Source organism: Salvelinus sp. IW2-2015, linkage group LG15, assembly GCF_002910315.2.
Source record: "Salvelinus sp. IW2-2015 linkage group LG15, ASM291031v2, whole genome shotgun sequence".
Lineage (NCBI taxonomy): Eukaryota > Metazoa > Chordata > Actinopteri > Salmoniformes > Salmonidae > Salvelinus > Salvelinus sp. IW2-2015.
In genome coordinates, this window is record NC_036855.1 from 14,122,221 (window position 1) to 14,135,893 (window position 13,673).

At 40.5% G+C, this 13,673-nt stretch overlaps 1 protein-coding gene across 3 annotated transcripts in view; it reads left to right on the forward strand.

Moving 5' to 3' along the window:
- Positions 1-6,470: 6,470 nt before the first annotated feature.
- Positions 6,471-13,673, forward strand: part of notch1b (notch receptor 1b) — a 49,589-nt gene continuing 42,386 nt past the window's right edge. For 2 of the 3 annotated variants that reach the window (XM_070446958.1, XM_070446959.1), the window contains exons 1-2: positions 6,472-6,728; positions 10,910-10,991. In XM_070446958.1, coding sequence (XP_070303059.1) covers positions 6,671-6,728; positions 10,910-10,991 — 140 coding nt within the window. In that variant the 5' untranslated portion in view covers positions 6,472-6,670. Of the gene's footprint in view, positions 6,729-10,909; positions 10,992-13,673 lie in introns of all 3 variants that reach the window. The other variant, XM_024002886.2, reaches the window with a different exon arrangement.

Consider the following 13,673-nt stretch of genomic DNA (forward strand, 5'->3'; position numbering starts at 1 on the left):
TTGCAGGTGTAGTGAAATGCTTGTGTTCCTTGCACAAGCATTTTGCTACACAGAAGGTGTTTCAACAAATAGTGTAAAATAAATACTCACACCTGTGTGTGTGTGTGTGATGGACGAAGATGAGGAGAGTAGCAGGAGAGAAAGTTGTTCATTTTTCACACTTCAGCAAACTTTGCTAGTTGTGTTACGCTCGTTGTTGGAATGAGTGGACCAATGTGCAGCGTGGTAGGCGTACATCTTACTTTATTCAATGAACACCGACAAAAAAATTATAACACAAACGAAACGTAAAGTTTAGTAGGGCTAAACAGCACAGTACCAAAATAATACAGAAGAAAACGAAACGTGACGTTCTGGGCTGCTCACAGGCAGCTACACAAAAACATGATCCCACAAACAACAGGTGGGAAAAGGCTGCCTAAATATGATCCCCAATCAGAGACAACAATAGACAGCTGCCTCTGATTGGGAACCATACCAAGCCAACAAAGAAATAGAAAACATAGATTGCCCACCCTAGTCACACCAGGACCTAACCAAATACAGAATTAAAAGGATCTCTAAGGTCAGGGCGTGACAAGTTGCTATTTTGTTCACACTTCACCACATTGCTATATAATCCAGTGGAGTGCCATGAGTCAACACTGGAACCAATTACATGTACAGTAAATCATACAGGTAAATGCATTTGATTTCAATCACTTTTTGACAGCAACCCTTTTGATTTGAACAAAACCTTTGTTAATTGTAGAAATTCTCAGAAAGTTACTTTTTGGACCTGCATGCCAAAACATTCAAGAGATACAGGTGCTCAAAGTTGACCCATATTGCATACCCCACTATACAATAATATATTTTTTGTTTTGTTTATTGGTCATGTACACAGTTATATAGATGTTATCACAGGTGCAGCGAAATGCTTATGTTTCTAGCTCCAACGGTGCAGCAATATCTAGCAATACAACAACAATATACACATTAACCAAAATGTTAAGAATAACAAGAAATGGAAAAGACACTGGAAAAGATAAAGGGTTGAGGTTGATATCTTAAAAGCTTACAAACAGGGTTGTCAAACTATTTGATCATTTATGGGGATACATTTGTTTTTGAACCTTTTATCGCCAATTATGGCATTCAGGCCCAAAAAGTCACTTTTGATCACTTCTTCCAAACAATCACTGTATGTTTCTCTGCAGCTCAAAGTGCTGCATGGTCTGGGTGGGTTGGACTAACTGCACACTTCATCTCAACAACAATAGATCTAGAAATATGGATCATATTGGACTAGTTTAGGATTGTTGAACTGGGATGGATGGCACTCTGGTTTTAGGAAAAGACGCATTCATCTAAGTAACAAGTAATGAGAGAGAGAGAAAGACTTGAAGCTTTTATAATGGAGGAATTTAAAATAATAAAAAAGACATTTACTTTATCTTTTATAAAAAGAAAGCATGGATTATTGAGTCATTATTCGTTTTACACTTAAGACAAGACTGCAATTGTGCTGTAGACTTTGTGAATTTTGTCTCTTGTATAATAAATTCTATACATTAGTTTACAGTATACTGGATTAAGCGTACATTTGAGTTCTTTTAAGTCTTGGTTCCAACAGTTTATTTTTTCTAAGAGATTTTCAGTTGGATAGGCACTCGGCAAGGTTTTGAATATCTTCGCTATCATATGAACATCTTTTTCTAAAATAATGGCTCCTGTCTGGATTTGAGCTAATAAAGCTTGAAGTCAATCTAAAAACAATCCTGGTGGGATATACAATGAAATGAATGTGTATTTTTCACCATGTAAGTACAATTCAACATTCGAAAATGGCCTTCTTGGTCCATGTGCTGAGATAAATGGGAAAATTGTGTATTCTTATTTATCAGGATCTGTTGTTACTACAGTAGATGGCAACATAGGTCTCTCCAAACCAGCTCCTCTTTAAACGTTCAATTTAAAAAATAAATGAATTAATGTGTTATTTCATAGTTTTGATGTCTTCACTATTATTCTACAATGTAGAATATAGTAAAAATATAGAAAAACCCTTGAAGGAGTAGGTGTGTCCAAACTTTTGACTGGTATTGTACATTGTACATACACTACATATCTAAAAGTATGTGGACACCTGCTCGTCGAACATCTCATTCCAATGGCAGTGAGCTTTACACCACTCCAGTCGTCACTTGGCACTGTGTATGGTGATATTTGGCTTCCATGAAGCTTCCGACGAAGAGTTCTTGTGCTGATGTTGCTTCAAGTGGCAGTTTGGAACTCGATAGTGTTGCAACCTCAGACAGAGAATTTTTACACGTTACGTGCTTCAGCACTCGGCGGTCCCATTCTGTGAGAATAACAGTGACTTTCAACGTGGCATCGGCATAGGATGCCACCTTTCCAACAAGTAAGTTCATCAAATTTCTGCCCTGCTAGAGCTGCCCAGGTCAACTGTAAGTGCTGTTAATGAGAAGTGGAAACGTCTAGGAGCAACAACAGCGAAGTTGTAGGCCACACAAGCTCACAGAACTGGATTGCTGAGTGCTGAAGCGCGTGAAAATCATCTGTCCTTGGTTGCAACACTCACTACCGCGTTCCAAACTGCCTCTGGAAGCAATGTCAGCACAAGAACTGTTCGTCGGGAGGTTTATGAAATAGATTTCCATGGCCGAGCAGCCGCACCCATGCCTAAGACCACCATGTGTAATGTCAAGCTTCAGCTGGAGTGGTGTAAAGCTTGCTGCCATTGGACTCTGGAGCAGTGGAAACACGTTCTCTGGAGTGATGAATCTTGCTTCACCATCTGGCAGTCCGACGGTCAAATCTGGGTTTGGTGGATACCAGGAGAATGCTACCTGCCCGAATGTGCAGTGTCAAATGTGAAGTTTGTTGGAGGATGAATAATGGTCTGTGCTGTTTTTCATGGTTTGGGCTAGGCCCCTTAATTCCATTGAAGGGAAATCTTAACGCTACAGCATGCAATGACATTCTAAACAATTCTGTGCTTTGTGGCAACAGTTTGAGGAATGACAATGCCCCTGTGCACATTTATTTTTTATTTAACCAGGTAAGTCAGTATTGACGGCCTACCCCGGCCAAACCCTCCCCTAACGACGCTAGGCCAATTGTGCGTTGCCCTATGGGACTACCGACCCTGTTGGTTGTGATACTGCCCAGGATCGAACCCGGGTCTCTAGTGTCGCCTCTAGCACTGCAATGCAGTGCCTTAGACCGCTGCGCCACTCAGGATCCCAAAGCACAAAGCGAGGTCCATACAGAAATGGTTGAGATCGGAGGCTGTTATAGCAGCAAAGGGGGGACCAACTCCATATTAATGCCCATGATTTTGGAATGAGATGTTCGACAAGAAGGTGTTCACCTTTGGTCATGTAGTGTATTTCTCAGCACCTCCAAGATGTATGATACCTACTAATGATCTAGTTACTTTTGACAGAAACAAAAGTAAGGAGGTTGGTCGGTGAGGATGGGTGGGCATAATACGGATGGGGGGTGTAATCCGTGATTGTCTGGCAATCCAAAGTTTGCATGTTCGAGTCAGGTCTGGTGACAACTGTAGCATTTTAGCTAACCCTTCCCCTTATTCTAAACGTAACCCAATTCACCTAACCTGCTACGTAAATTCACCTGCCCTTTGACGTTTTACTTCTCCTAACTTTCTATGTAAATTATCCGCCAACGTAAATTCTCCCCATAATTCTCCTTTGTTGTTATGGTGCAACAAGCAACCTGGTCTCAGAGAAACATGCAGAATAATATACGTCCTCCAAGATGTTACCCAGCAGATCCGACACCTTCGGCTTGCTTACAGCTGTACTACTGGGTCGGAGAGGATGTTTGCTTAAAGTAAGACACCACAGAGCCACCGCGAGATAAGGCTCTGAAAACATACCTCAATCCAGGGATGAGAAGTGCTTTGTACTCCGAATTGTCCCATTATCCCAACTGTTACACTGAGAAGATTGAATGACTGCAGCAAGCCTAAAGTGTCGGTCCTGCTGGCTACCAAGACGTATGATACATTTCGTCATCCGATTCATATGCTATTGTACGACCGGGTAAAACGTATGATACTATACATTCTATAGTTTGGATAATATTGTATGTATGACCGCTTCCATTCACAATGTAACCTAATGAGTGCCACAGATTTAATTACAGAATAAACGAATTGCCCTGAGACCACGTTGTTTAGATAAACCATGTCAATGTTTAGTCAACCAGTGATTGCTCTGAGATTAACTCAGAAATAGTCAATCTCAACCTAAAACAAACTGAAACTAGTGCCTCTCCCAACGGTGATAAACTCAATTTGGAGTGCTAACAAAGCCAACTTTTACATGTATATTTTTTTTTATTTAACCTTTATTTAACTAGGCAAGTCAAGACAGGACAGGCACAAACAGGTAGAAAAACACAATTCATTTCCAGGGAGTGATCAAAATAGTGAGATTCTACACTGTGTTTTCAGTGGCTTGAGTTGATAGTTGGTAAGAGCGTGGCTCTAGGAAACTCAAGGTAGTGCTTTCAATCCCCATAGGGATCACATATACTTAAAGATGGAATCCATACTTGGTGAAACCGCCACGTACGTTTGGGATATTATAACAACAAAGATGTCACTTCAAACAACAAACACAGTTTTTTCCCCCTCAGACATCATTACACACGCGATAGAAAAGCAGAATATGTACTGCCATTTGATTGTTTTTTATGCTGCCGGTCACTCCTCTCCTCCGTTTCATCAACAAAACAATCCGTGGCACTGTTTCCCCATTTACGTATTTAAACTTGAAATAAAAATATGTGTACTCACTGAACTGTAAATTGCTTTGGATAAAACCATTTTCTAAGTGGAATATTATGGTCCTGCATCTGTAATAGCTACTGGAATGGAGGCCATTGAAATGGCAACCCAAATGCTGTTTACACTCAGCCTTGGAATGTGACACAATACAAATGTAAATTTGTATCACATTGGAGATAAAGCCATAACCGATTATATAATTTGCATTGCTTTTATCTATGTTTTTCTGTAAAAGTTAGAAAAACAGGTTGTTATTTTTGTTTTTTGTCACCATCGCCACCTCATCAACCACTTTACCTTCTCTCCATCCTATTCTCCCACAACCCTTCACTCCTTTACCATTCTCTCCATGATCTCCTCTTCCAACCCTTCTCCCCATTCTCAGGCCCCAGGGCCACAACGTTTGCTTCAGTCTTCCTCATGCCACACTCCGGGTTGATGTTCTACCTGGAGGTCCTGTTGCGTATGCAGCTCCTTTAAATGTCAAACAGAAATATGGATTCACCACTGAACAAATTAAGCCCTGCAGGCATAAAAAACACCAGTTGCAAATATTTCCCTTCTTTTTGGTTATGATTAGTTCCAAATTAATTATTGCTAAATTTAGAAATGAATGAATGTTGTTTGGGAATGGAAGTTGACATTTGTACTGACGATCTGATTGTGATCTGACCCATTTAGGATACACATACCAGCCTAAGAAACCAAAGTCACCATAAAACTACTAAAACATTCTCATTAAGGGCCTTCTTGATTTTTACCCATGATATTTAGACATTGCAAAGCCCATATCCGTAACAAAGGATTTTAAAAAAGATACAAAGGATTATGTCAACGTGTTATTGGATGGAATAAATTTGAAATCTGACCTGCTCTGTGTTTGCTGATTTAAGCACAACCAGAATGTATTTATCTGTTTCAGGCCTACTGTCAGCGTTTACTTGCCAGCTATGGAGGATTAGATCTGTTATCATGGTTCACATGCTAGATAACATATGTTAATCATGAATACCTCTGTGAAAAACAAACACATTTCCCAAAATTATGAGAGCAAAACAGAATGATTTTGTCTGTATGTTGAGTATGTGGAAATGATAGTAACCAGAGAACACCTTCACTTGGGCTGCTTAAAGATAAGACTCGCTTCTACATCTGTATTTTAGTGATGTGAAAGCCACACTGTAAAATGAGCATACAATAAAAGTGTGGGCCACCAACAAAAATATAAACAATGTAGGAATATGTCCTTAATTTGGTTATAAATTGGTTATGACATAAGACATACATAACACAAACTACATATTCTTCCAAACTAAGGGTTAACTGTTTTAACCTGGTTTAATTGAAGATTCATTCTGTTATATTTATGTTTTTATTAATAGAAATTAGCCTAGATTTACTGGAAATTCTATATACTGTCGCTTTAAAGTATCTGTTTTGTCAGTGATTGCTAAATCTACCAACAGGAAACGCCTGGGATATATATATATATATTTTTTAAATGTGATACTTTTATAGTTTTACAGGGTGGGCGTATTTTCCCACTCCTCCTCAGAACATTTCTAGATTAAATAAAATAATGAATAGCTGTCGTGGGCGAAGTAGACCTAGTGGCGCGGAACCATAACGCCCCTATATGTGGTTACGGGAATTGAGTCATTTACAACTCCGAAGCTGGAGTGAAAACATCGCGTGTACGAAGTTTAGAGACACGCCGAAAACGTTTACTTTTTTGGATCTATGAAATGATGAATTGGAAGTTTTTTTAACTGTCGAAGAGGAAAATTAACAGGATCTATGATAACTCCAATTGGAATTATACATCAATTTTAAATCAGAAAAGAAGGAATGCATCATTTCTTTGTGAAACTAACTTTCCTGTTGTCGCTTATTGCTCTAACACGAGGTAAGCGCAATAACAATATTCAACCGTGTTTTGTTCGATACACAGTGGATACAATTTCATGAAATAAGTGAAATTGTACTTTTATTACGTAGATGTTTTCCATGAATTCACTCATATAAAATCGTATTAGTGCACAGTAAATGCTGATGTGCAGGGAAGAACAAATGGGAAGAAGTGACATTGATTGTAGAACGATCTCAGAATGTTGCACTTGTTGCATTCGAACTTCAAAGGCATCTTATTTTTGAGGGTATTACTTAAAATTGCGTCTTAAAATGTGACAGTTAAGAATATATTCCAGCATCAGTTTTCATTCTTTGCAATATGCTCATGAGACCCGATTATATATATACAAATATATATATATATATATCACAGTTGAAGTCGGAAGTTTACATACACCTTAGCCAAATACATTTAAACTCAGTTTTTCACAATTCCTGACATTTAACCCAAGTAAAAAGTTCCTGTTTTAGGTCAGTTAGGATCACCACTTTATTTTAAGAATGTGAAATGTCAGAATAATAGTTGAGAGAATTATTAATTTCAGCTTTTATTTCTTTCATCACATTCCCAGTGGGTCAGAAGTTTACATACACTAACTTAGTATTTGGTAGCATTGCCTTTAATAAATTGTTTTACTTGGGTCAAACGTTTCAGGTAGCCTTCCACAAGCTTCCCACAATAAGTTGGGTGAATTTTGTCCCATTCCTCCTGACGGAGCTGGTGTAACTGAGTCAGGTTTGTAGGCCTCCTTGCTCGCACATGCTTTTTCAGTTCTGCCCGCACATTTTCTATAGGATTGAGGTCAGGGCTTTGTGATGGCCACTCCAATACCTTGACTTTGTTGTCCTTAAGCCATTTTGCCACAACTTTGGAAGTATGCTTGGGGTCATTGTCCATTTGAAAGACCCATTTTCGACCAAGCTTTAACTTCCTGACTGATGTCTTGAGATGTTGCTTCAATATATCCACATAATTTTCCTCCCTCATGATGCCATGTATTTTGTGAAGTGCACCAGTCCCTCCTGCAGCAAAGCACCCCCACAACATGATTCTGCCACCCTCGTGCTTTACGGTTGGGATGGTGTTCTTCGGCTTGCAAACTTACCCCTTTTTCCTCCAAACATAACAATGATCATTATGGCCAAACAGTTCTATTTTTGTTTAATCAGACCAGAGGACATTTCTCCCAAAGTACGATCTTTGTCCCCATGTGCAGTTGCAAACCGTAGTCTGGCTTTTTTTATGGCGGTTTTGGAGCAGTGGCTTCTTCCTTGCTGAGCGGCCTTTCAGGTTATGTCGATATAGAACTCGTTTTATTGTGGATATAGATACTTTTGTATCTGTTTCCTCCAGCATCTTCACAAGGTCCTTTGCTGTTGTTCTGGGATTGATTTGCACGTTTCGCACCAAAGTACATTCATCTCTGTTTAAAGGCACAGTTAACTTAGTGTATGTAAACTTCTGACCCACTGGAATTGTGATACAGTGAATTATAAGTGAAATAATCTGTCTGTAAACAATTGTTGGGAAAATTACTTGTGTCATGCACAAAGTAGATGTCCTAACCGACTTGCAAAATCTATAGTTTGTTAACAAGAAATGTGTGGATTTGTTGAAAAACAAGTTTTAATGACTCCAACCTAAGTGTATGTAAACTTCCGACTTCAACTGTATATATATATATATATATCAGTACCAGTCAAAAGTTTGGACACAACTACTCATTCAAGGGTTATTCTTCATATTTACTATTTTCTACATTGTAGAATAATATTGAAGACATCAACACTAAACTATGAAATAACACATAAGGAATCAAGTAGTAACCAAAAAAGTGTTAAACAAATCAAAATATATTTTATATTTGAGATTATTAGTAGCCACCCTTTGCCTTGATGACAGCTTTGCACACTCTTGGCATTCTCTCAACCAGCTTCATGAGGTAGTCACCTGGAATGCATTTCAATTGACAATTGTGCCTTGTTAAAAGTTAATTTGTGGAATTTCTTTCCTTAATGCGTTTGAGCCAATCAGTTGTGTTTTGACAAGGTGGGGGTGGTATACAGATGATATCCCTATTTGGTAAAAGACCAAGGCCATATTATGGCAAGAACAGCTCAAATAAGCAAAGAGAAATGACAGTCCGTCATTACTTTAAGACACGAAGGTTAGTCAATCCTGAAAATTTCGAGAACTTTGAAAGTTTCTTCAAGTGCATTCGCAAGAACCATCAAGTGCTATGATGAAACAGGCTCTCATGAGGGCCGCCACAGGAAAGGAAGACCCAGAGTTACCTTTGCTGCAGGGAATACGTTCATTAGAGTTAAATGCACCTCAGATTGCAGCCCAAATAAATGCCTCAGAGTGCAAGTAACAGACACATCTCAACATCAGCTGTTCATAGGAGACTGTGTGAGTCAGGCCTTCATGGTCGAATTGCTGTAAAGAAACCACTACTAAAGGACACCAATAATAGGAAGAGACTTGCTTGGGCTAAGAAACACGACCAACGGACATTAGACCGGTGGAAATCTGTCCTTTGGTCTGATGAGTCCAAATTTGAGATTTTTGGTTCCAACCGCCGTGTCTTTGTGAACGCAAAGTAGGTGAACGGATGATCTCCGCATGTGTGGTTCCCACCGTGAAGCATGGAGGAGGAGGTGTGATGGTGTGGGGTGCTTTTGCTGGTGACACTGTCTGTGATTTATTTATAATTCAAGGCACACTTAACCAGCATGGCTACCACAGCATTATGCCTTGATTCGCCATCTCATCTGGTTTGTGCTTAGTGGGACTATAATTTGTTTTTCAACAGGACAATGACCCAACACACCTCCAGGCTGTGTAACAGCTATTTGACCAAGAAGGAGAATGATGGAGTGCCACATCAGATGACCTGCCATCCACAATCACCCGACCTCAACCCAATTGAGATGATTTGGGATGAGTTTGACCGCAGAGTGAAGGAAAAGCAGCCAACAAGTGCTCAGCATATGTGGGAACTCATTCAAGGCAGTTGGAAAAGCATTCCTCATGAAGCTGGTTGAGAGAATACCAAGAGTGTGCAAAGCTGTCATCAAGGAAATGGGATAAATTATAATTACACACACTTTTTAAATTTCCATAAAATGTGAAGCAGACGTTATTTTAAGAACCAGGAAGATAAAGTTGGCAAGGATGTCCTCTCAAGGGGACAACAGGACTCAATAAAGTGGCTTGTATGGCCTCAGGTACGGACCAAGGTCTGATGTCCACTAGAGGACAGAAATTATGGATCTCAGGAGGATATGTAACTTTGTGGGTGACCCCACCAAATTGACATAGAAATGTGAGTTATAGATCTGTCATTCTCAATGAAAGCAAGTCTAAGACGGGTAGATCTCTTCTATGTGCGCTATTTCTATAATTACAGTTCTTAAGTTTAGTTTTTGCATTTTACTTTCGGTTTTGTACACCAGCTTCAAACAGCTGAAAATACAATATTTTTGGTTATTGAAAATATATTTCGCAGCGCTTTAGGTGGTACAATGATTTTGTACACTATACATTCTTGTTTTGTCACATAAACTGAAATTAGGCAAACAATTAGAATTTTTACAACCAGGAAATGGTGGAGCAATTTCTGCATATTGCACCTTCACATTTATCTTGTATTTACAGATAGCCAGGCAGGATATTGTATTGTCATCATAGGATCCTGGATAGCACTAACCGTTGTGCTCTCGGCTCACAGATGCGGCTTGCGCCATTCGCTCTGCGTTTGCAAGAAAGTTCACTGTTCAGCCCATAACTTCACAGGAATATGAAAACTCGAGCCTTAACCATTGAGGCAGGTTTGAGTTGAGTTACACAGAACCATTTTGCAGCGCTATGTTACTCCCCAAATATTGTACATTCTTTGGGACAGCTGCAAAGGGAAGAATGTGCCTACCGGTGTGTCAAGTCCCATTCACCACAAACTGCACTTCAAGGTGGCAGTAGTCACACCTAGTCCACACAATCATCATCATGAAGGATATTTCTGTTGTTTAATACTCAAGCATTTGGATGTTATTTTGTTCACGTCTTGTTGCTTTTCCAAAACCATCCATTGATGACTGTATATCAAAATCTTCTCAATTGTGAAAAGAATTAAGAGGTTGTGTGTGTGGTGTATTGACTCATTCTGTTTGCAGGCCTAAGATGCTCTATGTCCACCGAGTCGTGTTTGAACCTGGGGAGGTGTGAGGCCACGGCTGATGGAAATGGAGAGTGCAAGTAAGTTTCAAATCCCTTTATTTTACATGAGATAAATATGCACAGCAAACACCTGCATAAAACACATATTATACATTCCAGAGAGCATTTAGTAAATGACATATCCAAGAACATGAAGTTGTTTAATTTTATCATGTTGAGTTGAGGCTTAGCTTGGGCCTCTGAAGGCATTTTCAGTTGTCTAAGAGAGTAGCACATGCCTATTCTTGGAAGACAATTACAACCTAGGCCTGGGCCAGCGAATGAATGAGATGTGTGGGTTTTGAAGAGGACTGCACCGGGGGGGTCGCTGTGTCTGTGTGTCTCGCAGCCTGCTCAGCCCAGCCCACTGCTACTGAATGCAGGCTCCCTCTCCCCTCTCTCCGGCAGAAGTCTCTGTTGGAGACACTCACTCTTAGTCCTAAATCTTGTTTCTCTTTTCTTTCACGGAGCGACAGCTGGGCTTTGCCAGAAGCTCGGTGGCCATTGTTCTCCAGTCAGATTAATTCTGTGTGACTAATCTGGGTGATGCTTCCCAGTGAGTTCTGGCTGCAGCCCCTGTCCTTCCCCCCGCCCCCTGCTCAAGGGGTTTTGTCCCCCTGTTGATTGTTGAATGGGCTTTCTCTCTCTGAGAGATTTTCATCTGAAGGACAGATGGAAGTAGAGGGTAATTAGACTGGATGGTTTCATAATTGTGAACAGATACATAAATAGACTGTAAATTAGTAAACAAGTTGTAATGCATATCTGAGGTTGTTGTTGCTGTTCTCCATTTTTAAAGTGAAATGAGCAGGTCAATACAAAGCGTTCAGTAGCTCTTCTACATCAACGACATGTAGAACTTCTATTGTCCCCTGACCCCTCTTACCCCCTGTTGCACAAAGGCTACCTGAACATTGGCTCTGTTTCCAGCCTGTTATTTGAGTGCCAGTGTTGCCTTACTGAGCTGCATTGGAGTGGGATGAAACTGGGCTGGCGCAGAGGCTCAATCAGGGCAGGTCGGCTCTTGGCTCCTGCAGGCCCAGGCAGCCATTTTGGCTCTGGGCCACATCTTAATTGTGTCTGGCAGTGTTTCGCCCCCCTTGTTGGGCCACAAAGCCATCATTGTGCCTGTCACTGTCCTCAGACTCTCCTAATTAAACATGGAGATTGTGATTAGTGGCCTGCTAGACTAGAGCACCACATTTTTTGGAGAGGGCTGATATTTTCTCTTTACTACGCCTTCCTTTTGTGTATCTTTTACTATGCCTTCATTTTTTGTATTATCCCACGGTAACAAGAGTTGACAATCCCACAATGTGTCTGGAATGTACAGGCAGAGGGCAGAGGTTGTGTTGTGTCTTCTCTAGTGTTCAATGTTGGAAATGTTTGTTTATGGGTATACAGTATGTTTGGACAAACTTTAAACAGGGCTGTGATGTGAGAAATGATGACTAAAATGGGAACATTCAACAGAGCAAGCTAAGTGCACCCTATCAGATTAATCCAATTCTAATACCGTGGCCTAATGTCAACAATGCTGCTAGTTTCTTTCCACAATCTTCCACTGAATGTTCAAGCGTTTCTCACCATGTAGGCTAAACTGGCTTGCTTTGTCTTTTCAAAATCAAAGAATTGTGTGGCAGGTCCTACTGAATTGTTGACAACATAAGTTAATGCCTGGAGGACTCACCACATCCAGGTGGGTTAATTGGCATGATCCCTTCAGTCTTTTCAGGTTATAAATTAGGCCTAATGAAGACCCATGAACCCATAAGACACAGTAGACCGAGCACATTTGGCCGGGAGTTTGACTATATATAAGAGAGAGGGAGGAGAAGAGAGAGAGGGAGAGGAGAGAGAGAGAGAGAGAGAGAGAGAGAGAGGAGAGAGAAGAGGAGAGGAGAGAAGAGAGAGAGAGGAAGAGAGAGAAGAGAGAGAAGAGAGAGAAGGAGAAGAGGAAGAGAGATGAGAGAGAGGAGAGAGAGAGAGAGGAGAGAGAGAGAGAGAGGAGAGAGAGAGAGAGAAGAGAGAGAGAGAGAAGAGAGAAAGAGAAGAGAGAGAGAGAGAGAGAGAGAGAGAGAGAGAGAGAGAGAGAGAGAGAGAGAGAGAGAAGAGAGGAGAGAGAGAGGGGGAGGAGAGAGAGAGGGGAGAGAGGAGGAAGAAGGAAGAGGAGAAGAGAGAGAGAGAGAGAGGAGAGAGAGAAGCAGAGTAGAGGGGGGATAGAGAGGAAGAGATCGAGGAAGAGAGAGGATGAGAAGAGAGAGAGAGAGAATTGCTACTGAGAGAGGCCGCCGTAGGCAGACCTAACTCTCAAGAGAAGACTATGTGCACACCGCCACAAAATGAGGTGGAAACTGAGCTGCACTTCCTAACCTCCTACCAACTGTATGACCATATTAGAGACACATATTTCCTTTACATTACACAGACCCACAAAATATTCTCGAACACATCCAATTTTGATAAACTCCCATATCTATTGGGTGAAATACCACAGTGTGCATCACAGCAGCAAGATGTGTGACCTGTTGCAACAAGAAAAGGGCAACGAGTGAAGAACAAACAACACTGTAAATACAACCCATATTTATGTTGATTTTCCCTTTTGTACTTTAAGTATTTGCACATTGTTACAACACTGTATATAGCCATATTAAGACATTTGAAATGTCTCCATTCCTTTGGAACTTTTGTGAGTGTAATGTTTACTGTTCATTTTTG